The following is a 26,311-nucleotide window of genomic DNA, read 5'->3' as shown; positions in this document are numbered from 1 at the left end:
TTTTCTCATGTGCCTGTGTTTCCATTTTAAATGCAAGTAATTTCCTAAATGGCACAACAGCTTCCAGCACTCATTCTAGAGCACATATTTCCAGCATACATTACATAGCACAGGTTCTACTGCTGAGATTTCTAGCATATATTCTACAGCATGTCACATGCTGTGCCATATTATCATACATTATGGAAAGCTGCCCTGACCTGATCCTTGATGTCTTGCAGTTGCTGTTGTAGTTTCTGTATGTCTCGTGATACATCCCTTGACCCATTGTTCATAAAGCCTGGCTTTTGAGGTTCCGGTGGAGCTGAAGAATGTAGCAGAGTAGTGAAACACTTGGTCTAAGAATGTGTTGCACATGTGATCCTGTACTGCTGCTCTCACTGTTCAGCATGACTTTACTTCTAACAGTTCAATATGACTCTACCACTAACAGTGTTTCTAATAGTTCAGCACATCTTTAACTCTAACAGTTCAGAATGTCTCTTGCTTTCTCTTCCTCTCTCCCTTTTAATTTCTCAGGCAGTCGCCAATCAAATGATGTTGTTTAACACAAGAAAATGATGGAGATCTTAAAATCTTAAACAAATCATTTGCTCTGTGTTGATTTTTGTTTAAATTTGAACCTACCAATAACATCTTTTAATGGTTAACATAAGTATTACAACAAAGATGCTGCACAGCAAAATACATAGCATTTGACCTTTTCCTAGACAAAATGATGGACAAGGATGGACAATTGTAAAGCACTAAAAGTCATAAGGGAACAGCATTCTACAGTAATATTCATTATTATTATTTAAATATGTGCACACATATTTAACTTTCTCTCTTTGTGTTACAAGTTCTGCACAATCCGATTCTGCCCTATGCATATCCATGCACACATTGGCATGATTTTATTTTTCAGAAAAATTTGAGTCTGCTCTCTACCAACATCTCCCTGTCCCTCTCTGTGCACAATGCAAATGCACACAGTACATTTTCCCTAACTTCACACCAATTTTCACATTTTATTCATGTCATAGAATTAACAATATAAAAATATAGTTAACAAAAGCACATTAGAAATCATGATGCTTTTCTTGCTATTTGTTTTTAAAACTGAACAGTAGCAAGTACACATATGCTCAGATACCATACACTAGCATCTATAAATCATCCATAACACTCAGATACCATATACCAGCATCTACAACTCATTCATAACATGAAAGAGGATACTTACGATTGCCTCCACAGCATACAATGAAAGGCAAAGTCTTCTCAATAGAAGCTCGGCATTGTACACATTTCTTCATTAGATTTGCACAGCCTGAAAATGAGTACATGCCACGCTATAATGAAATGTGCTAATGAAAGTGACAAATAGAGTTCTTTCAGCACCAGCATGTCGCATAAGAAGTTACAGCTAGAAATAACAATGGTGGAATCCAAAGTAAACATTAACTGAGAAACTTTTAAAACATCCATGCAAAAGATAACTAATTTATCAGAGGGACGAAAGTACTGGGTGACACATTCATGTACCAATGCAGAAACATCACAAAGTCATATGGGATCTTTCACCAATATTATCTGATGACATATTGTTGCTAGGCACTTGTCATTAGAACACTTCTGTAAGGACAATCACACACCACTAATATGCCTTTTTTTTTTTAACAAAGAAAATGAAACATTTACCACTTTAGAACAACAACAAAAAATAACCTCTGAGAAAAGAATAGCCACCAATGGTTATTACTATGTGCCACAAAGTAAAACAAAAAAAAAAAACAAAAAACAAAAACATAATCACACACACATGTATAAACCACAAAGTATAAAAACAAAAACCAGATCTTACCATCACAGGCACACATGTGCCCACATGGCTTGAACAGGACAGAAGCCTGTTTATCTGAGCAGACGACACATTCTTCAATCTGCACATGATAATAAAAGTCAGTGAAATATTTTGTCTCATGTTCTGAACCTGAGGAAACTTTAATGGCTCCCTAAATTTATAACGATGAATGTAGACAAACCCAATTTTTGTTGAGAAAAACAATACAGTTGTTAAACACGTACAAAGCTGGCAGTTATCAAACATCTAGCTATAAGTTACCCGACTGACCTTTGTCCGTGATTGAACAGGTTCTTTGCAGATGAGGCATTTCTTGACCCGAGGTGAGCACAGGGAGCAAGTACAAATATGGCAGCACGGTCCAAACAGTGTATCACGCTTCATGTCAGAACAAACCATACACTCCTCCAAAGACTCCTGGTCATTACGGATGATGGCTGCATTGGGAGCAGTTATCCCGGGGCTAAAGACAGTAAAATGTTCTGATGCACAGGAAGGTGATGGTAAATACAAAATGCATGCTTTAACGTATAGGTATAGTACCCAGATTTATTCACTAGATGGTACAACCAAATCTGGCCAGTGAAAGCCATTCTCCTTTCAGGTATGGACAATTAAAGAAATGATGGTTAAGCATGAGGGGATGGGGTAGTGTGAGAGGTAGCATGCACAGAGGAAGAAAAGCAAAGAACACTGGGGAGGATACAAAGAAGGAATGTACGCATGTTTGCATATGTCCACATGAGATAAAGTGAGGGAGGAAAAGCAGAGAGAAGAAATGAATGTCAAACTGCACATGCTTATAAACATAAAAAAAGAGCAAGGAGAGAAAAATGGAAGAAAAACTTCAAGACTGGGTGGTGGGGGGTCAGTAACTGAGAAAGCGAGAGATTATGAGAGAAAGGGAAGGGGACAGGTTGGTTGGTTGCTTTGGCAGGAAAATTCTTGCACATAGTGGTAATTTTGCACTAAATGGGGAGAAGGATGGAAGGAGGAAACCAGAGTACTCAGAGAAGACCCCCCTGACTGACCCCCAACAGCCAGCCGGTCATGCAAACAGGTGTACACATACAGTGTCCCAAGACAAGATCTGAACAGCAAGAACACTACTGGGTGCCCAAGGGACGGGGAACTCTGAGAACATGAGTAAAAGGAAGGGTTCAGTGACTAAGCATGAGATTACAAGTGGAGAGAGGGGTGTCAGCGACTAAGCATGAGATTGCGAGAGAAGAGAGAGAGAGAGAGTGAAGAGAGAGGACCAATCGAAAAGAAATATCTAAACAACCATCAGCTTGATCCACACAAATAATACATATAAATAAACAAATACAAAACCAAATGATACAAATAAAAATGATAAAAGCAAAATACATTTAATTACAGTAGAGGGGTGATTAAAAAACTAAAAGCTAAGTTGCATGGAAAGAGAAGATCTCTAAGCAGGTATGAAAGGTTTCACCTGTTCCTCTCCTTGTGACACTTAGCAAGGGCCTTACACAGGTTGGGGTCCGGGCAAAGATCCAAGGGTGTCTGTCCTTTCTTGTTCTTTATATTCAGTCAGCTCCATTAGCAGCCAGGAAGCAGGCAATAGAAGCACTTGATTTCTTGTCCGCACCAGGAGTACCCAGACCCATGAGAAGCTGAACATGTCAAAGACAAACATCTCTTTATTTTTTTTTTTGGTGGGGGAAGGGGTCGGTGGTGGTGGTTGGAGTGTCATCAGGAAATAATCCATGCCCCTTGAAAGGCAAAACAGTTGAAATTGTGACAATTCTAAAAATACACATCCATATTTAAATGGGGAATACTATCAATAAGCAATTAAAAATTTCTAATGATTTGGTCAATGTTCTTTTCTAACTTCCAGTGAAATGCCTGCTCATGCTTTTAAAAGAAGTATTAAAAAAACAACAGTAAAAAATCCCACTTAGGAAGAGTGCCAAAGACAGTATCACTGAACAAGATATCATTCAATACTCCATGACCACCTAAAATTAGAGAATAATACATCCTCCCATAATGCTAATCCTCCAGTAAAACAGACATGCCCCAGATAAACAATTACAACAAGAAGGTAATAAACTACACAACAATCTCTAATTCATAAACAAGAGGAGGGGAACTCTATCAGCTCTAAAATCAAGAATGACAACATGATTAAAGGCTGCAATAGTCAAATAAAAGATCTGCTGGTGTTGGACAACCTTGCCAACGTCCTGCATGTCCTGCAGCTGCCGAAGCTGAGAGAGTGTGTGATGCCGCAGTGCCTCATGCAGGGCTGTGTCTCCATCTTTGTCAGCCAAATTCAAGTTACATCCCTCACGCACCAGCAGCTGAATAATAATAATGATGATGACAAGGGTCACTAAGATGATGAGTTTTAATTCCCAAATTTATTTTAGTATTCCTTATTTATTGTCTGTTTCAAACTTTCTTGCAGTCATTTAACTAATCCTCAAGGCAATGGTGTATCTACACAAAAGAGACTACAGACTGCCCTCTTCTATACTTGCTCCACTGTTTTATGATGCTTTGACTGTCAAGGATTAAATCATATTTAAAATGAATCTGTTTTGCAGCTAAAAATTTGACTATCTGTTGAACAGGACAAAGACAAACATTTGCTCATATGTGTACATGCACACATATCATGCATACCCATATACACACTCTCTCATACATATACAAACCAATGAAGACTCACTGGTAACAATCCCCAGTCAAAGTAATCAGAACATAAGCTTTCACACAAATTTTGTCAAAAGTAGATTAAATGCAAAGAAGCAAATCATTTGCTGAGTGTCTGGCCCCAAACCAATGACATCATCTGTGTATATGTGTGTATGTTGGGTGGTGGTGGAAGGGAACAACTATTTGATAAATAATTAAGTATTTGTAAAGTGAATATTTTGCCTACAGCAATTAATGGCGAGTACATAAAAGAACTTACGCCTACAAGCTAAGAGCTACATGCTCTTTAGGAGTGTATGTACTTTACAAATTTTTACATTTATTATTATTATCTAAAACCAAGAGAGTAGGTTTTCAAGAAATATGGAGTAGCAAAATATTTCAGGTGAGTAGACAAAAAGAACCTTCACCAAATTAATTAATAAATGTTATCTTATCGAGCCTCACCCGCACAATTTGTGTATGTTGCCTCTCCACTGCCAAATGTAGAGGAGTTTGTAGGTTGACATTCTGAATGTCCATGTTGGCCTTGCCCTTGAACAGGCAAAAAAAAAAAGGGCAAAGCACTAGAAGCTTTTTCAATCCTTTAATACAGTTAAATACAAAATAAAATGTATTCTTCAAACGTTGCTGCAGCAATGAAGAAATATAGGAAGTGTGGCAGTATGTAAGGGACTAAACTCTGGCATTTTAGTTATCTGACCTAGCATTGTTGTGCCTTCCCTTGCATTTCTCCTGCGGACACTGGATTTTGTAGTCACTGCCTTTCAACAACTGTCTCTCGTGTTCAATTTTTACTCTTAAGACACCAGCAGCCATGCATGGAAGCGAAAATGAGTCATATGTGGAGAAAGTGTGGGCTGTGCAGAGAAGAGCAAAACTGGAGATGTCTGGGGAAAGGCTGTGTTACAAACAGCCCACAGGCAAAATGAGCAAGGTTTGAGGCGGGGTGAAGGCGGGCTTGTGGGGAATAGGGAAAAGGGGTAAGGGGGAGTAGAATAGACCGGCACACCTATCGAAGAAATTAAAGGTGTTGTAGAGGTCTGAAGCAAACGCCCTACATAAAATCCCAAGTGTGGAACTGTGCCCACCTATGGAACAGACATTAACACTTCAGCTCTCACTACTTTAGTCAGTTCAGTCAGTGTGTAAACTTTTTCGTCTCCTCAAATGATTAACCTCAAAACTAAACCAAATGAGCTCAACGCAAGATGATCTCTCCAAAAATCTGAGTTTCTCACAATACAAGCTGACAGAATGAACAGAAGGGGTTGGGTGGGAGGGGAGTAGAGGGAAGTACCAGTGATGTCACAAGTATCCAGGGATGCAATGCATATAGTTAGTACGTGATCTCCGTCCTTATCTGTTTCCTCTGACAATATAAATGTGTGTAAGTTAATCTTGGTCTCAGGGTTTTTACTTCATTCTATGTCTATGTATTGTTGTAGACGTTTCTCAAGAATAAACCAGGCCCCAGGTCTGTTTTATGAGATTTTTGAAAATTGATATTCTTTTGTATTCAGCTGAGCCAAGCCAAGTGACAAATAAAAACTGTGCGCTCAAGTAGAACTTTAAGAGTTTCAGGAGAGGATGGTTGTGAGGAATATTAATTAAGACAGGAACGACGATGTGAGGGGAAGTGGGGGAAGCAATAGGCACGGACCTCCCTGTGAGGTGGCACGGGTATGACTGGGTAATGAAGTGCAATTACTTATGCTTGTCACAACCAGCTCTGAATCTGCCCTCCAACAGGACACGATCTAGAACAGTGCCCTAGCATCCGGTTCTAGAACTGCCGCCGAGCAGGTGGACCTTCTAGGGGGAAGCGGCGAGTAGGGAAAGACAGAGATAAAGAGGAGAAAGGTGTGTACCTGGTGCACCAGTAGCTCCGCCACCTCCACGTGATTGTTAAGGGACGCCAGGTGTAGTGCCGTGTAGCCATCGTCTTTCTTCTCATCCACAATCCACGGCCGGGGCAGTTTGCACAGCAAAATACGCATGGCGCTGTGAAAACACACACACACATATGGTGGCGTTATAATACGCTCCATCACAAAAGTGAAATGAATGAGCAAAACAACACCCGTGCCAAGTTTCTATACCTGTCTACGCCTGTCTTGGTGTCAGGTGAATGCCTACCCATCATCATCAATAGTCTGTCTGCAAGTCCGTCCTATCTCTCTGCTTGTTCGTCAGCCAGTCTACAGATTAGTCAACAGGCAGACGACCCAACTGACAGACACCTTGAACGGAAGTCAATATTATTTCTATAGTTCTGAAGAAAACTCAACCACGTTTCCTCTCAAATGGGTTAAGTTTGATCATTTTCACATGTCTTCAATAAGCCCGACTAAAATGCAACACTATCCAGCAGTATGCTTAGGCGGCTACGGCTGCGCTCTCACACACAGAATATGCACGCATGTGATAGTTTACTCTCCACGCTATTTTTCCCTACATCTTGGTCTGACTTGACCCATATGTTACAGACTGTTACTGAGGGTAACGTGGGTTACCGTGGTAACGTGGTAACGTGGCTCTTGCACCCTTCCGGTCTCCTCATACCGCATGATATTCAAACCTACACCCCCAATACCCTTTCCTCGAATCACAGCAACCTCTACTCTCTCTCTCTCTCTCACCAGTTCTTTCCTCTCTTCATATTTCCGCCTTCTGTATTCTCATTACCCCTTTCATCAATACCTCTTTCGACACGCACCAACAAAATATTTCTAAAAAGAAAAAAATGTGTCCTGGTGTGTGTGAGTAGAGACAGAGAAAGAGAAACATTAACAGATTCCTACTTATTCACCTAGAGTTAATTTGTGTTTTCCTCGTCTTAAATCCAACTGATTATTTTCTTCCTCTTCAAAAGTTTTTGAAGGACCAGAACTCTCTCTCTCTAATCTGTCAGTGCGTGTTTTATGTGAGCACCGATCCTGTTAGGATAAACAGCTTTGGGGAAGAACATGAAAGTCAGGGTGGCTTGTCTAACGTTCAGTAACGTTAATTACTGCATTGAGTCCACCTCGCACAATACACATACATTACATGCTGTCAAGAAGTACACCTCACACACACATATCACAAGCTCTCAGCACCGAGCTGAGAATCGTCAGCGGGGACTGATCATTGACTATTTAAGATGTCAAGACTCTGACTAATACACTAAAGCCGACATGACCACAATGGCAGTGAGATAAGAGGCAACTGCAGCACATGAAGATAGGACGACGACGTCGCCAACCCTTTGAGTACAGGCCTCGATCTCCACGACAACACAGGCTCTTTCCAATGCACATCTTGGATGTGTAACGGCCTTGGCATCACCTTCATGTTACGACCAAAGTGTCAAGGCCATGACAAACCACAATCAGAAGCTTTGGATGAGGCTGTCTTGAGTAAATGACACCCCCCCCCCATTATGCTAAGACCTTTCAAAGTGAGTAGTGCGTACAACGTCACTAACACACCCCATCCCCGTCTCCCACCGCCACTACAAGCTGCGCGGATTGAAAGACAGGAGACCAAGGACGACGTTTTAATATTTTCAACCAGTGGCCTGCAGCAGATGCAGTGACGTTGCTCCACACCCCACAGTCACACTCAAGGCATCAGTGACCTAGACTAAACATGGATTCTACTCCCATTCCTCTTCTCCTGGCCAATGGAAGCGTTGTGGTGATCCCTGGTCGTAATCGCCGCCATCAACTGTTTGCCTGTCACTGTTACGTCACTCGTCTGGGTGAGTGGGGATGACGTCATGACCGCTGCTCGCGAACAGAACCCGTGTATGACGTGTGTGACGTTATGTTTACACACAACTTGGAGGGGAGGGAGGGAATGCGTTTGACAAGTGTACACATGAACGGCTCTTACCAACCTCCTATCCCACCCGCCTCCCTCCCGCACCAAGCGCGTGCACATCAGTAGTCGCTGGTCTACTTGCTACACGTAATCCACACACATACACACCCCACTCCTTCCAAACAAATTCCTCCATAGACATCGTTGGCACTGGCATCGACCCCCCTCCTGTTTTTTCCCCCGTGCAAAGCGCGAGAACAACACTGTGGAGCCCCTCGTCCCGCCACGCGCAGATAACTCTCGACATACCTCGCACGCGCTTTCGGCAGGCGATGGGAGGCCTGGGTACCAGCAGCTCATCCCCCACCCCACAACACACACATACACCCGCCAGAGGCTGTCCCGTCTGTTTCTGGGGCAGCAGACGGGAGGATCGAGGTGAGGCGAGCGCTAAAAGCATGCAGGCAGCCCAGGCTGGGTGAACGGGTGAAGGGCGAGTGGGGGGGTAGGAGAAAGTAGGAGCCAGCAGCTTCCGTTGTGCACTGAAAGCCGCGGCAAACGATGGAGAAAATGGGGGTAGCGGGGGGGAACTCTGTAACGGTGCAAGCAGGCTTACACCATGACTTGTGTGTGAGAGAAACGGACGGCGTTAGTCGATGATTACGAGGAAGATAGCGATGTCAGGAGTCGTACAGCCCGCTACAGGCGACCCACAGTAAAGCTGTAAAGCGGCTTCCTGCGCACGGCCGCCAGGTCCCCACGTGCAGCACCATGCGGAAGTGACGTGATGCCATCATGGAGAAGTTAATTAAAAGAAAATAATCTGCAATTGTGAAGTAAATATCTATTCAGGGGTGAGGTGGGGTGGGGTGCTGCGTTTCAATGGAACGCCTGCCCGGCTAACATCACGAGATGAGGACGAACAGCGCAGAAAGAAATAGTCGATGGGAACACACGGAAAGATTTGTACCTTCACCCTTTGTTATGAAACAACGAAATCGTCAACTCACTTCCTACAAGCGCTTCTCTGACGAATCACTAGCCATTCGCACGTGAACTAGTCCCGTCCCCCTCACCTCTCCCCATCCCCTCAGCACACCCTTCACTTCTCTCACAAAGCAGCACGAGAACTTAGTCACCTGTCTCTCCTCCACTGTAAGCAATAATATACCCAGTGCTGTCATCCCTGTATTTCGACCACTTGAAGAATCTTGACCGTCTACACCCCAAGCAAGAAATGAAGGATACTCTCGTTTTACTTGGATTGACTGTAATCATTAGCGCGGGCGCGCACACACATATGAACAACACACGCGTGCACCCATTGATGTAGTTTGTTTACGTGTGCTCGTGGTCAGCTATGTTATCACATGCTCGTGGGTAAGTGATGTAGACCACTGAGAGATCAGCCTTTACCTCTGGTCTACGGCAGACTGTATTTTTCTTACGGTGTTGGGGGGCGAGGGAGATGCGGAGGAAGCGCATTTGTGACAGATGGTGTGGCGGACGCTCTCGGACCTCCGTAACGTGCAGCCACCACACGGCTGAGAGGAGTGAGTGCCACTCACCGCATCATCACACACCAGACAAGTCGCACCCGCTGTTTGTTTTCTTGCCACCCTCTACACTGTTCCCCAATCCAAGCTACCCACCCCACTTCCGCGTCGTTCCTCCTGTCGGTGCCAGCGCTGGACCGAAGAATCGTCGGCCGCTGCTAGAGGAGGTCCAGCAGCAAGGGCATCAGCTGACGGGCTCGGTACACCTGCTAACCTTACATGGCCTCAAAATAACTGCCATTCCAGAGTGACGCCTCCCCCGCCTCACTTTCCTTCTTCCTTCTCTTCAGCCCCTCTGGACTCGCATTTATGGAGATGGGTAACCCATGGGTGACTCTGCCCTAACTTGCACGAGGAGCCTGGCAGGAAAACTAACTCAGGAGCCACCGAAAGGTGGAGTTACCAAAGCAGCCGGCATAGCGGATGTCATTGCGCGTGCAGTTTTGGGTCAGAGAATGAGGTATGAAACTTAAAATGACAAACGAGAATCTAGATGCAACCAATTAAAGTAGAATCTGTTCATCCTAGTCTAATGGTGTTCCTCGATCACGTATTAGCTTGACAGAAATATTTTCATTTCAAGCCGAAACAAATCACGGGGGGTGGGGGACAAGGAAACACTGTCCATTACAAAAGCAGAACTTTTAAATGACGTGTACTACTCTCATATTAGGAATTCAATGAAACAAGTATTTCCAAACAGTTCTGTACGATGCTGTTCACTTAATCTTCTTAGGTTCTTTGTTCGTTTGGATTTAACTAAATAAATCCCAGTTTTCTTAGTGTGCTCTGAAGGGCTTAACGGCAGGGTAGTGTTTGAAACGCTCGCTCGTCACACTACTGCAAAGAGAGCAGAAGACCATCGGCACCTGGCAAAGTCCAGGCTACACTCCGCGCTTTCACAGGCTGCCTGACGTCTGCAGTCCCCGGATGTCTCCAACTTTTCCGTCTCGGAGGTCAAGTGAGGCTTCAACCATCTGGGATCCGAACACCCCACAGCAAGAATGGTTGGGGAAAGGGGCGCATAATTATTGTCAGGTAGTGTGAATGCTAGAGACTACCATCTGTACCAAATGTCCACCAGTCAACTGACCAACTGCTTGATACTCTCGACTGCCGTTCGGAGGATCACAGGATCACTCGTTACATGATTGCTGCTGGTGGTAGCCATCTCCCTGCCTTCAGTTGTATTACTTGTGGGTTTGGGACAAACAGAATCCGAGAGACTTCGTCTTCAGAGAAGCTGTGATAGAAATGAGGCTCCAGTGACAGGTGACACTGACTAACTTGATGGTTAGCCCACAGAAAGCAATCATACCTATCAGATGCACCCATCACTGCTATGTAAGGGAAAGGCGTGTGTGCCGTGTGGCAGGCTGCTGGGAGGACTCATGATGCCGTTACCTCAAGGTCAGCCAGACCGCTCTGGCACGGAATGTCACTCTGGGGTGTGTGTCAGGACTGACAAACTGGGTCACAGCGGCACAAAAGAACCCCGTTTGCCATCCCACGCATGGGCGTTCTCCCCAGCTGCCGCCTGCAGCATTTTTTGTTGTTGCTTTTTTCTCGAGTGAGGTGGGGGAGGAGTAGCTGCCGCAGCTTGCGGTTAGAACACCACATCACCTCGACCTTTCACCCCTCTGGTCGACATGCTCCCGGCGTCGTCGCGCTAACGTGGTCGTAACCCACACAGCATGAAGCCTATCGTCGACACCATCGCCATGCCTCACAACCAGCTCACGCGCGCGCACAAGCCTGCATACATATGTGTGAATGGTGGGGAAGAGAGAGGGAGAGGTGGGGGCAGACAGTGGCTTTGAAATAAATTAAGTGCAAGTTAACCCTAAGTTTGGGAAATAGAGTTGCCTCGAAACTTTCGAGTCCGAAAGATCACAACATGTGACACACAAAAAAAAAAAAACAAAAAAAAAAAAAAAGCTTCGTAAACAGATCAGAACGACTTTCAGGGAATCCAAAGAGATAATAAAGTTATTGTTATTCTCCCTACTAGAGCTACCCGGTCTTGCTTACCCTTCCCCCAATAAAGACTCCCAAACGTATATGGTCCTGTACATCGTTTTGCCTTGCAACAGTACTTACTGACAGCCCACAATGGCTTATCCACATTATCCACACTATCCACATCGCCGGCGCACGTGCAGCGTGTTAAGTATGGCGGCGCACGGCCACTTCCTCCATCCAGACGGGAATCGGGTAGGACATCCCGATCCCTCCCTCCCGTGTGCATGCCTTCTATTAATAGGGAAGTCGGGAATCAGCAAAGCGCAGGTGCTACTAGGGGTGGCATCCACACCCTGCGCTCCGCTCGGCAGTTCCGCACCGGCTGTCAGCGGGTGGGATTTTTCATGGCAGTTTGCATCGTTCCAGCAGACCACTTCAAAGGTTTATCGTCTCTTCTCAACAACTGACAGAGAACATATGAGAGAGGGAAAGTGGGAAGAGTTGAGATGACAGAAAGGGCCAGGTGGTGCAAGACAGTAGAAGGGTGGGGCGAACGTCGCTGTGCACCAACGTTGTAGAGGTTTCGAAATTTCGAGAATGAGTTGCTTGGCCAGAAACTGAGGCGGGTGCTACATCCTTGTTACTGCCTCGTCCTCATCAGTAGGCTGAGCATCTCCACGTGCTCACTGAAACTTTGCTACTGGACACGCAGTTAGGCCAGTGCCGCTGTGTCTTATTTGTGACTACCATGCAGTATAAATTATACAAATTAGCCTTAACTTGCACTTAATTACTTGAAAGCTACGTCTGACCTTCATCCACATCCTCCCCTGTCCCTCTCTCCACGCTTGATTCGCGCACAGAGAGCAAACCTTGAAGCAAGACTGGATGCAGGAAGTGTGCCTGTGACTGTCTCCCCATAATACACAAGCTTATGAGAAGGGTCGGTGTGTGTGTGTGTGTCTTCAAATCAGCAACTCAAATAATGTGAGCGCAGGAGCATTACAATCATTACAACAGTGTTCGCTGTTCATGAACAGACCGTGCGCAAACGTAAAACGTCCGTGTGTGTACGTGTGTGTGTGTACGTGTATGTGTGTGTCTGTGTTTTGTATTTTCTGCCTGTGTAAGGTAGAGGTAAAGAGATAAAAATAGTCGATCACGTCATCAAGAGCGTGAACATCAATCACTGCGCCTCTAGCGTCCATTGGGCGGCAAGGCCGGTGACCAACAGAAAGCAGGTGTACGATATACGAGACCCACACACCCGGAGCAAACAGAGCGCGAAAACAAAGTTCCTTTGGTGGGAAGATCAGGTCAAAGAAAGAAAAAAATGAACAGACACGCAGAAAGCTAGGCATTCGTTGGACGAGAATCCTACAGGAAGGCAACGAGCGGCTGAAAAAAGAACTCGTAAAGCAGAAAAGCCCAGAAAAAAGTAACAGTAAGATCGCGGGATGAAAAACAAAGCGAATAAAATGAATACAAATATAAAACTGACAAACTGTCTAAAAAGCTCCCACACTTTGCCCACAACATGTCCGTGCAGGAGGATTTGATGAATTCTAGGCTGGCTGTAAGCAGAAGCAACAGGCACTGAACTCGTGTGTACCCGCAGCAGTCCAGCTCCTCCACAGTCGATGAAATGTCAGTTATATACGACGATTAATAAAGTTTGGAATTTGGTTCTTATTAGATACAGGTAGGAAGAACGAAAAATAGCAAAGGGGGTGGGATGTCTATCCAACCTACTCCCCCTGTAAACCTCGGCGACTAGAGTAGATAACCTGCAGACTTCAACCAGTGAGGTCAAGGTGAATAAGGGGAAAAAGTGAAAAAGTAGACTTAAAATAATAAAACACCGGATGCTATCTTGAAAATATTGATGAATTTTATTACTCATTTAATAACAGAAACTATAATGCCCTAATAAAGGGGAGGGAAGGGGAACATCTGTACAGAATCGAAAATATAATAAAACGAGAAAGCTCAGACTGAAATGACGAACATCGTCGTAAGAAATGTGCATATCCACCATGGGAAATGTGCAAACTGAGAAGAATAAAGAGATGAGAGAGGGTTTTTTTTTTTTCAAAAGTAAAGGTATTCACGTGACCTTGCGGTTACTGCGCTCATTTCGCTTCCTTACCTAGCCCAACCCTCCAGGGAGACAGGTACCCACTTCACAAAGAGAGGCAGGGGGTAGGATGCGTCACACCGCCTACGGCGCCAATCTTTGGACCCCGCTGCTCAAACACCCAGGCTACCCGATCTCCCGGGACTGAGAAGTGGTGGCAATGAAGTCATGTCGCAAGACATGGTTCCTAAGTTCAGAAAATACAAACACGCAAACACCACCAACAACAAAAACCAAATTTCCTCTTGATATTTTCACTTCTGCTGCTGGCTCCTGAGCGCCCATCACCTCCATGGTACCAAAGGCCAGGCTCTCTCTCGAGTGGAGAAGGCTTGCCAGCCCGCGCCCGCCCCACCTGCCGATGTAAATCTGTCAAAGTCCTCCTTCTGTACCCTCACCGGTGGCAACTGCGACTGGACCTTCTGCTTGTCTGCGTGTGGAAGGAAGCTTTGGTCTAACCTCTCTAGTCACCGATCGCCAATCAACGTGTTCGACGTTCCAGCCGAGGGCCGAGACCTCCACTCTCATCTTCTAACCTCACCCTACCCCCATTCCAGTCGATTATTTCATCACTAGGAAGAGTAAGACGCTAATGGTCTGACGAAGTACAAGCGCCCACTGTTAGCATGTTTACTAAAATGCTGCCAAGCGCCGTCCACGAGGGCACAGAGCCAAGTGCCAGAGACTAGCCTGGTGCTCCAGAAAATAACCCAATTATCCACGTCAACTCGTACACCGCAGGTAAGAATGCAGGTCTCCAAGACCCGGATCAGCCAGTCGTGACTTAAAGACAGCAAAGCCGACAAGCTCCGACACTATCACCCCCCACACACACCAACCCCCCCCCAAAAAAAAAAAAAAAAACCTTCAGCACCACCCCCCCCCACCCACTCTACTATTGTCTGCTTTCTCAGGAACCAGCGGCAGTACTTTGATCTTGCTGTGGGGCGCCGTCTGGTGGTGCGCCAGGCACATGAAAACGTCATTTGGCCCATTCTCAAGTCGCTTGTTCTCTGCGCGTTATCTTTGTCCTCGTCGCCGTGGTGATGTCAGCGATGAGTGCACAGTACAGGCAGGGTCTGCATCGTCATCTGCTGAGAGAACCACGGCAAGACCAACTGTGCTCACAACTCCAGAGGTGGGTGGAGCGCTCAACAGGGAGACAGGGAAGGAGGTGGGGCGGGTGTGGAGGAAATGTAGGGGGAGGAGGGTATCTGAACGTGCAGGTCCGTCCACACTTTACGCTCACACGTCACCAACCAGTGGAGGCAATCAGCGGGCGAAGCAACAATGAATCACATGGGCGGTGTTCACCCGTTCTTAGCGCGTTACACTGCACAGATGAGTGGCTCAAGATGAGGCTACCGTTTAGTAGGCTATTGTGTAAACGACTTCAGCCAAGTTCTAGACACTCGAGTCCGTTGCCTGACTACTGAAGACGGTTAAGACCATAGCCAGCAATGGGCGACTCTAGGAGTTCAGAATGTTACAGATATGTACTAATAAAGTATAGTGAATATTTTGTTCCAATGGAAGGTGGAAGGACCCCAGGTGTTTATGCCCTCGTGTAAATCTCGTGGGTCCTTGAATCTACGATGCAAACTCTGTAGGTGAAGCCGCGTCCACACAATGCCTTCACTACGTTTATCTACAGTCAGTACAGGGGCTACTCTACAGCCAGGCTGTCGTCGGTGACGACAAAAGGTCACACACACACCACGGCGCCGCCACCTAGCAGTCATTATACCCTGGTGGATAGGAACAGTGACGAATGAGGGGGGTGGGTGGTTAAGTAAAAGGATGGAGTAAGACCACCCGTCCCTCACCTCCACCTAGACGGCCAAACTCTACATGTAATACGTAGGCTCGAGTGTAGACCTCAAAAGATCGTAACTATGTAGGCCAACTGACATGCCCCAGATACATGCTTCTCACGTAATGACATCAGTGTGGACAGGTTGAAAATGTTCTGTGAAAGAAGGTCGGCACTAGCTGCACACCTTACACTCTTATCTTCATTTACTTCTTCCGCGGTCGGCGAAGAACAAAAGCAATCATCGCGAGGGCGAATACCGAAGAATGCGGTGTGTGAGGTGACGTGTGTATGGCCACTAACCCGAGGTGACACTACTCTGGCCTCTTGTTCCTGCCTGCTGTGGCAAGTGATGGACTAACAGAAACTACTTGCAAGCCCCGGGCTGACCTCGCCACCCGTCAACACGTCCACTAACATACTAAAGCACTGGCTACTGAGCAGCAGACACACAGATGGGGGAAGAGACCTCTCGACAGACTAAGACCCTGATATCCGGGTAAACATTGGAAACGCTATTAAAGCCTTTCCAGAATTTCTTTGTTCTCTCTCTCTCTTTGAGTATATGCGTGTGTGTGTGTTTAAAGCTGACGTCTCAAGGTAAGACATTAACTGGAATCCGAAGCAGACACACCGATGCTTTATAGTACATTTCTCCCTAGTGAAGCTTTCGCCCTTCATCGCACCATCCAGTCATTTGGCCATTAGCATAGCATCAGGCCCAAGGCTTCAAGGAGCTGCCTGTTGCCGTGGAAACCAAGATGCATGCCAGACAGTAGCGGCGAATGCCTGCATTAATGTTACCGAAGCAGCGATGGTCATTGATCGGGGGGTTAAAATTATACAGATCATTTGCCGTAGCTTCTGACCCTCGTCTGCCACACACTTGTAATGCAGGAGCGCTGGCTTGCCGAGCGATTCCCACACCCGCTGCGCTATCAGGGCGAGCTGTGAATGGCAGCCCCTCCCACACTCCACCTCTCTACCCGGTCTCCCGGCCACCTCCTCCTTTCCTGCCGATTCTCCCAGCGACTAGACTGAACAAAAGGTTGGTAGTTGCATCTCCCGGGGCGGTATTTTACTAATTGCCTACCGTTTCCTGCGACAGCCGTTTGGACCAGGAGTCACTGCAGGGAGAGGCATCTACACAGGCACACGCACGGAATGTGTGTGTGTGTGGTCCCTTCTCCTTATTACCCCATCCCCCCTTTACCACACACACACAAGGCGGGGAAAACACCACTTTCCTCCAATTCACAGCAATATTATCTAAGAGCGAGATAAGGTATCTTAAAGCTCGTGTCAACAGTAGGTCGTGTCGGCACCCGTATAATGCCGCATACCCCACCACACAAAAGACGACTCTGACGTCTACTGACGCCACGCAGCAAGTGGGTGTTGCCCTCCATCATCACGACCACTACCATTTTCATCACCATCATTGTCGCCAGTCGCCACCGTCCACTACGCCAGCCGCGGGCTGATGTGCGGGCCAGCGTGGCGGCCGGACTGGCGACTGTGAATGGCTTGCTGCATTATTCAGTGCGGCGGTGGGTGGAGGGCCGCTGCGCCCAGTTCCTGACAGGCCTGCTTCCCTGACCGCCGCCGCCCACCGTCACTGCCGTCGTCGCCTGCTTGTTGCATCGTGTGATGTCAAGCCTGTGTCTCTCACACGCACAGAGACCCTCTCTCCCTCTCTCGTCAGCTGTTAACTGCTTCCTGTGCGCGTCTGTGTGCCGCTTGCTGCAAAATGGCGACGATCGGCTGCGTACGACCGTGCCGCTGTGCTGCCACCCGCTGCGCCTTGCCGCCAACGGCGATGCGGACGTGTGCGTGTGTGCGTGCACGCGCGTGTCCATGTCTATGTGTCTGCGTGCGTGCGTGTGCGTGCCTGCCGTCGTCGCGTGCACGTGTGTTGCTGTGCTGTGCACCACCGTGTCCTCGTGTCCGTGATCAGCTGGAGCTTTGAGGCGTGCTGCAGCTGCTGTAGTGCTGTACCATGCCCGCCGTACGTGACCCACCCCCGAATCATCGACAACAACTACTACATCGACGTCAGAGGTGAGTGCTATCTGTCGCTTCCAAGTTTTCCTCCCTTTTGTCCGCGTCCGTGACGGGTGCTGGTGCACGCAGAATGCTGAAAATAGTCGTGTGAACGTCAGACCCACCCTCAGCAGCAGGCGGAAGTTGCGTCGTGTCCAGAGCAGCACGTGTTTAATCAGGAAAGGCATCAGGATGAAAACCTGATGTACGCAACAAAATAATAGTACAACAAACTGGCAATGCTGACAGTGCTACCGACCGTTTTTGTTCTTCCGATAGTCCCTCGGTGCTGGGAATAAACGCTGCTCAGCGCCGAGCAAGACGACAGTACTGACAAATCATAATAACAGTACTGACAAATCACAGCAAGACGACAGTACTGACAAATCATAATAACAGTACTGACAAATCACAGCAAGACGACAGTACTGACAATTACACTGTTTCTCAGCAAACAAGCTGTCGTTACCCATTGCCCACCCCTCCCGTGAATAATAATGCCTCAGTAAGAACAGATGGCTTTCATCCACCAAAGGATGCAGAGGGTGGAATTCTACAAGCGACTGTCGTATTCAGATACGGGACAACAAGAATAATTCATCTGCATTTTGTCGGCGCCGAGACTGGGCATGGCTGGTATGAAGGGCAAGTGTAGAACTATGCGGTGTGTATGTGTACGCGCGTGGAGGGGGACGGAGGGTTCGAGAGGTGGAGTGGAGAGATAAAAAGCCTCGGTTACTGCAGCTGAGATATACGTCATGCCCTCCAGCACACGAGGCCGGCCACACAGACCGGTGGGAACCGCTAGGCATCCTGTGAGTGTATGACCTCCATCACTTGCGTGGTCGATGGCGGCCGGGCATCGCTCTTCACCGCCGCCATGCATGGTGGGACTATGAGAGCAGGCGAGAGGGCTGCAAATAACCCAGTAATTATCAAGGAAGTGGCTAACTACGGACGCTATATATAGACTCCATATCTCACAGAGAGAGAGAGCTGGCGAAGTAAGCCCATGATGAGAACGCCAGAGAAAGATGAAGGAAGGGGAAAAAAAAGTCCACAGAAACATGTTGATGGCAGTCGTCGGGTGGAAGCATCAGTGTTTTCCCTAAGGCAATACCTATACTAGTAATAGCAATATCTACCCTCATAGTGTTTCTCCTTGGCAGTCAGCGGGGTTAGTTACATGCCACCGATGGTCGTTAGAACATGAACGAGAAAAAAGATGGTGTGGTGGTAGATGTTTTCCCTCATGACAGGAAACGTTGATAGGTGGATAAGCGATAGATTTTTTTGGAGGGGAGGCGGGAGGCACTTAAAAAGTCGGGAAGAGGGGCCAGCTGTTGAACACGGTGTCGACTGCATCTGGGAGTTGCCCCAAACCTGTCGTCTGAGAACCGGTGACGACGAGGGTCATGGTGTTGTCCGCGAGACCCCCTTTGTCCGACAAGAAACACAGAGTCTGCAGTTATCTGCCCTCAATCATCGTCCCGCCACGCTCTGTCGCCCGCCTAATGAAGCGTGTCTACCTTTCCAATCGCGCAGGGCCCAGCTGCAACACTAGTGCCTGAAACGTTTTCATTGTGGACTTTTCTCTTCTAAATTCGAAACACTAAAAACCGCTTGGAGTTATTTTAAACTGACTTTAGCAGTTTTAACGGCGATGATCGTGGTTATCACAAACATCTTCGGTGAAGAACTCTGAGTATCTACAAGCAAACAGGAGACCGTATGATGAAACCACGAAGACAACGGTTTGAATTTATATCCTCAAAATTATTGAACAATTCGACTAATGGGCTGGGAGTTCATTAACCGACAGTCTTATGTTACATTGTGGAAACTGTATCTTAACGCTCACTGTGCTGGTGTACAGTTCCTGTGTATTTTGTAGCAGAATTCCTACTATGGAGGCAGTGGTCGAGTCGTGTGTAAAGTGTGCAGGTAGCGGCCACACTGTGGGAGACCTATGAACATTCTCTCGCATTCACATCGCAATGTGCTCACTGCCCCACATCGCCCACGCGTGCACTGAAGATTTTCATAGATTAAGAAAGTTTTATTTATTAGGCCAGTCTTAATTTTGACGAGTTCTGAGTGTCGTTCTGCTCTCTTTATGTATGTAAGTAAGATTTTCTTTGCCCCGCCTCCCACGGGAGCCGCTATTTGTAATAACGTGAGCTGATGCGCGGCTTAAGCAGTTTTAGTTTCAAAACAAAGTTAAACGATTTCAGTTAGAAAAGTTCTAAAACTGTGTCGTGCCGCGTTCAGAAACACTGTATAAAACTGTTTTAACAGGCTTAAGGACTAAAAGAGTTTAAATAAAAAATGTGTTGAGCAGCTGGCCTCTGGCTTTGATCATGACCTGTGACTCTCACACATGTTGCCGCCCTGTGTGACAGCTAAAGATGTCGCGATACAGCGCTGTAGAAGCTGCTGCCGCAGTTTAAAACAAGAAGCTATGCAGAACACACGCCGGTGGCTGCTACAGACTAAGCTGGGTACCAGGGACCACTCGCCCTAGTGGCGCTTCAGTAAGTGAAGGGCTGCACAGCCTGATATTAATTACCGCACTAGGGAAACATACCAACCCCATAACACACACAAATAGACAAACACACACACACAACACACACAAACAACACAAACGAATGAGCGACAAAGTGAATGTCACCGCTATTCATTGGACATGCACTAATCACAGTCTAAACTGCTAGTCTGTGTCCAGCACCAACTTAAGCACTCCCCTGCCAGAAGTGGCACGCGCAACACTATTTCTTTCTTCCTTTGTTCTTCCTTTTATTTCCAAAACACCCGCTTTCTTTGACGAGGGTTTCGATTCGCAACATGAGTATCAACTGAGTGGAACTTCTCTGGACATCTAGCCCCAGTTCACTTACTTGTTCTGACATACCGGACAGACCGACAACACCAGGCAGGCTCCACCTGTCTGCACGTAAAACCTCAAGACCCGATTAAGACCCTTTTTTTTCTTTTTGGATTTTTTTGGCGGTTGGGGGAGAGGGAGAGAGGGAGAGAGGGAAGAAACTACAGCGAGTTGTAGTAGTCAGCCTGTTCGCCTGCTCATGCCGAGTGGGGTCCAGACGGTCTGGTGTAGGAGCTGTTGTCTGCAGGAAGCAGGAGGGCACGACCACTCGTCTCCCAAGTCTGGTCGCAGCCCCTGGGTTCTTAAAGTGAACAGCTGCTCTGTAGTCACAGCCCCAGACTCAGCCACGTCCACACCAACATTCCCGTGGTCTAGAGGTGACGGTCGAGTCGAATAAAGCCAGCAGTCTTCCGGTCCTCATCTTACAATCAACAGCAGCACTGCCATTGGTTATTAGTTTTTTGTTTGTTTGTTTTTTCACTATCAATTGGAACTAATAACCGTTACGTCTGGATGTACAAGTTTAACCCATACAAACATACCTTTCACCTTTGTCGCTTGCAAACACACTGTCTTAATTATACATGCTTTTCAAGCAAGCGAGTTGTCTACATCTGCTCAACACACTCTTTCTTATTGGTTTCTATTCAATTCTTAAGTGAAGATGTGTTCCAGTATCTTTCCTTATCCTTTCTTCGCTTCAAAGCACTTTGCCTCTTATCTTCCATTCCTCCATCCGGTGTTCACCATATCGAGGACAGCCTGCTGTATCAGTGTCTATCTGTTTCACCTTTTAACCCCTTCGCTTTCACACGGCCCGTGCTGCTGGTGCGCCATTGCAGCTCCCAGGACTGGAGGTTGGCGCAGTGATGCTCGTGCACTGGGCCCGTCCTCACCACTCGTCTGCTGCTGACTTCCGCGGCGAGAGATCAATAGATTTTCTCCTTCTCTACAGCTTTTGAAACTACCATACATCTCCGACTGAGAGATGTTCAGCAGACCAGCACACCATTCCTAGAAATAACTATACCTTAACCAATCTCTGTTTCTTTCTACTGTCGCTAGTGTGTTTAGTCCCCTATTTCCCAGGCACACAGCAACATAGGTACGATCTGCCAATCAAACGGCATAACAATATTTTTGCAGAATTACCATTTCAGTCTATTCATTGTTTTTAGCATTTGAATGGTCCCTCGTCAAGCTCTTATCAAGAAATCCCTTACAGCTTTATTTACTGGTAGAGAATCTCAGCTCCAGGTATGAGCATGGATTAACTCCTTGCAAGTTAACCTTCCATATAGCCTCTGTTCTCTAGCTGCTAGGTGACCGCCTTTACGAAAAACAACTATTTCGTTTTATATATGTTGACCTTCAGACAAATGCTGGCTGCCTGACACAGACTATACAGAGTGTTTAATTGCATTTGTAGACCAGTGACAATTGTTGCAAAAAGAGTCAAGTCATCTGCAAACAGCAGGAGCAAACGTTCTACAGGATGCGGCGTTAAGGAGATCCCATGTTTGCCGTCAGAGAGAGAAAATAATAAACGCAAAATGTGTAAAGCGCATACTCACACCTAAGGATCATGCTCTTAGCGCCTGAGAACAAGAACAAAACATGGACAGAATACGAGGGACAGCAAAACAAACAAACCAACATATGAACTACAGTCGGACCTCGATAAGTCGAGCTCAAAGGGGCCCGAAAAAAAAAATCGGAGTTTTGGAGTTAGGAAAATGGCGTAAAGACGCAGGTGTTTGGCCGGCAACTAACAATTAACTCCATTAGTGAGGTTTTCCACTTACGGAAGGCCGACTGATCGAGGTCCGACTGTACATGAGAATAAACAACAGTACTAAAAGAAGAATAAAATCAAACACAGAAACATGATATTGCAAAAGGAAGGGTGTGACAAAGGACGAGTATTATGGGAAAAGTTGTTAGTAATGTTTACGGAAGAGGTGCGTGTTCAGTGCACGTGTAAAGGAGTCAATGGTGGTAGGTGGTGGGTAGAGAAAGGGAGAGAGCTTCCATTGTTTGGCTGCACAGTAACTAAACATCCTGTGGCCATTTGTTGTTGTTTTGGTGACAGGAAGTCAGGAGACGATCGTCAGACGAGGAGCGGAGTTGTGTAGCTGGGATGTGAGGGAAGAGCAGTTGAGAGAAATAATCAGGGCAGGTGCCAGCAAAGAAATTAAAACACAGCACGGACAGTTTGGACTGGATGCCACAACGGATGGAAAGCCAGTGTAGACAACGAAGGAGAGGGGTGGCGTAGATGGGAGGAAAGTACACAATGGCTTGTAGCAGACAAGGAAAACACAACGATCAATGACGTCAACTATTTCCAGGTGAAATATTTGCATAAAAGGAACACAGACTGAAGGAAATAAAAATCCGATTAACTCTTAGAATAAACTGTGCTATCTACCCCGCTCTCTCGCTCCATCTCTCTTCCTCTCTGCTGCAGGTAGGAGGCTACCGCTGTTAAAGATACCAAGCTAACGGACATCCCGGCGCCACGAGTGATAGAACCGACAACCACTACATCATCAATCCTGCAGCAGGAGGTAGGATTTTGGACTAAGCATCCCCAGGTAAAAACACGGTCTGCTGGCCCAGCCCCCCGTCCCACATCTGCCATTACTGTGGAAGGTGAGCTGACGACGGCAGCAGCATCGCTAGTTGCGCTCCGCCGAAGGTGTTAAACGGAAATTTCACCTGCTGCTGAAAGCTGCAAATGATGCTTACCCTCCTCGCTAGGCACAGCTTGTCATGACAGTCGAGATGAGAGGAAACCCACACCATTTTATCACAAGGCAGCAGTTCTAAAAGCGTCTGCCAGAATAGCTGGGAAGCGTGTGTTTAAGGGGCACCAGAATTAAGAAATGTTGTAATACTGAACATAATGTGATCCTGCTCTTGCCGTGATAAGCAAGGTTCTGCTTCATGTATTTCTGTCGAATCCCCGTGTTTGTATGCCATGGCACTGAAAATGTAGCTAACCGTGCCCACTAGTTAGTGATCTTGTGCGCGGGTTGTTTCCCTTCTTTCACTTATTTTTAAAAAAATGACTAAGCAGCGGCATCTTGACAGACTAGCTTTAGTAGAACTGAACATCGTACTGGAAGTGACCGTGGGGTCAGATGTCAGAGTACACGGCTAGTACCAACTAGCCAACCAACGAAGCAAGCAATGAAACACGGACTTGCATTAAAGACATTTTATCTCAACTCGCTGTGTCACACACTTCGTGCAGACTGAGTGGTGGGGCTACATATCGCGGTACTACATATTCCTACGCCCAGGTCTCCATTCACCAACGTCTACTCTTGAAAAGAAAGGAAATAAACCATCGCAAGGTGAATATTTATTTAACTGTCATTTTCTTCTGCTGCATCATCGATGCTCCCAAGCCTTCAATACAGTTTGCTATTGTCGGCTTCTCTACAGATGCGAACAAAAGACTTTGTGCTCTTCCGTCTTTCCCCCAGCAATTCAAGTGAGTGAGAGAGTATATATATATATGTGTGGGGAGGTAGTGCTCGATCGTCCTACCACGCCTGTGCGGTCAGACTCGCTCAAAGTTCAGACATTTCGATCACAAGTCGATTCCGAGTCACCAATGAAAACGCTGTAGGAGCTGGAGAAGGACACGGGGCGAGACGAATAATCGAATAGTTTGGCGGGGAAGAACGGAAGGCGATAAAAGAGAGTCGCATGGGCAAAACTTGTGAGCGGGACGGAACGTTAGAACCCGAGCTCAACCTACCCACTATTGATCCCTGCTTGACCTCCTGACCCCGCTTCGCAGCTGAACAGGAACCGATCCCACTTGGACGCTGCTTGATTCTCCTCCGTCTTATTCCTTCTAATGATTCTTTTACTGTCTCTCTTTCTGATCAGCTGCGTGTCTACTGCAGACAGCACGAGAAAGCCAGTCGTACAGACGATGATGTGGTGCAAACTAAGACTTGAGGCTACAGCCAGGGCTGTGACTGGCTGTGACTAAAAGCCAGACCCTCGCTTTCTGACCACAGCCAGTAAACATGTCCAAACAAGGAAAATCTCTATACATCCACAAATAAATGGTGAAAGGTTCTGGAGATCTGGCGACCATATATATCTACCAATACATGTTTATTTTTTTCTTGTTTCATCAAGGATGGTAGCGTCGAAGAAGATAAAAAGCACGTTTATTTAATTCTTAAAAATTTAATATGTCCACTGGTATCTAAAACAAGTAACCGCGATGGTGGGTAGAGTTTACGAATGCTATCGATTAGTAAACACAATTAAAGGCGAAGACACATTGGTTTTCCATGTTCCTTTCATTTTAATCACCTCATCTTCATTTACACAACAGTTTTCATCAAGTTCGACGAACAAGTAATTAAAAATCGGAGTGCAACTCAAACCATCTTTTTATACCTACCCATCCATGTGAGTGCGCGTGAGTGAGAGTATTATAGTTCAGCTGCCAAACACTCCACAAACTGTATAGACATATAATGGTGACTGTCCGATGACGGTAACCAGTGCCTGGCTGTCACACCCAAACGAACTTTGATTTACACATAAAGGGAAAAGTGTTCACTGGCAGAATTTCTGTGTATCGCTGATGGCGCCGTCCACAGCTGAGCGGTTGCCACCCAACGTGTCTCGGCCAACGAGCGGACAACGTGGCCCACAGGTGGCTGGCACTGGGACTGACAGATGTGCATGGCGGCACAGTTAGTGGAGAACCACCATACATGCTGCCAGAAGTACTGTCATCAGTCTTCCTTGTTATTAAGGATTAGCAAGTGTACCCACCAACAAAAGCCGTCCACACGAGAACTTTACACGCAAGCAACAGCAAAAAGCCGCAGTCTACTTATAACGGTATTTGAGAAAATATGACAAGTCCGAGGAACACATCAAAATTTAGACAACTTGTTCCTGTCTTGGAAAAAACTTCACTGCAGGCATTATGCCAGTACAGAGACTCGGTATGGGTGAAACAGCATGTGAAAGTTCAGACCGCCTACATTCTGGACAGTTTCCAAGCTTGCTCACTTCCATGCACCCCGAACATCCCTCCCCAACCCCCGTACATACGCACCTCAACTCCCTCGTGCATTTCGAGTATTTCTTCTGTGGCAAAGCTTTCTAACCACGGACGTGATTTTGTTTGAGGAACTACACGATGTGCTGTTCTATAAAAATATTACCCCTATGATATTCTCAGAAGCATGACGATCACCCTAAAAATAATACATGACATAACATGCTGAAAATATTCAAAAGCAGTAATCTGTATGTATGTGTGTGTGTGCACGCACTCGTACTGAGTGAAAGAAGATGCGCATCTGTATTAACTTATACAGTGCCAGTCGCTACCTTACGTCTCGCTAATGTGGATGACCCCGGGTATGGGCGGTCTCACCTGTCTGAAGATGTGGGGCGGGGACAGTCATCAGCACAGACTATGTAAGCACTGGAGATAGGTCGACTCTAAGCTGATAGACTGGGCTAAGTGCTTCCCTAAGTTCCCTTCTCAACCTTCTCGCTCAGCTCACCCACTACG

General features: G+C 46.5%; 1 protein-coding gene across 1 annotated transcript in view; it reads right to left on the bottom strand.

Moving 5' to 3' along the window:
* Positions 1-26,311, bottom strand: part of LOC112573871 (E3 ubiquitin-protein ligase MIB1-like) — a 71,792-nt gene that overhangs the window by 4,723 nt on the left and 40,758 nt on the right. The window contains 9 exon segments of the mRNA XM_025254526.1: positions 201-304; positions 1,226-1,312; positions 1,847-1,925; positions 2,117-2,309; positions 3,306-3,402; positions 3,405-3,486; positions 4,051-4,179; positions 4,985-5,071; positions 6,409-6,541. Coding sequence (XP_025110311.1) covers positions 201-304; positions 1,226-1,312; positions 1,847-1,925; positions 2,117-2,309; positions 3,306-3,402; positions 3,405-3,486; positions 4,051-4,179; positions 4,985-5,071; positions 6,409-6,541 — 991 coding nt within the window.

Source organism: Pomacea canaliculata, linkage group LG10 (genome assembly GCF_003073045.1).
Source record: "Pomacea canaliculata isolate SZHN2017 linkage group LG10, ASM307304v1, whole genome shotgun sequence".
In the NCBI taxonomy this organism is placed as follows: Eukaryota; Metazoa; Mollusca; class Gastropoda; order Architaenioglossa; family Ampullariidae; genus Pomacea; species Pomacea canaliculata.
Note: the sequence above shows the minus strand (reverse complement) of the source record. Positions and strands in the feature narration are given on the sequence as shown.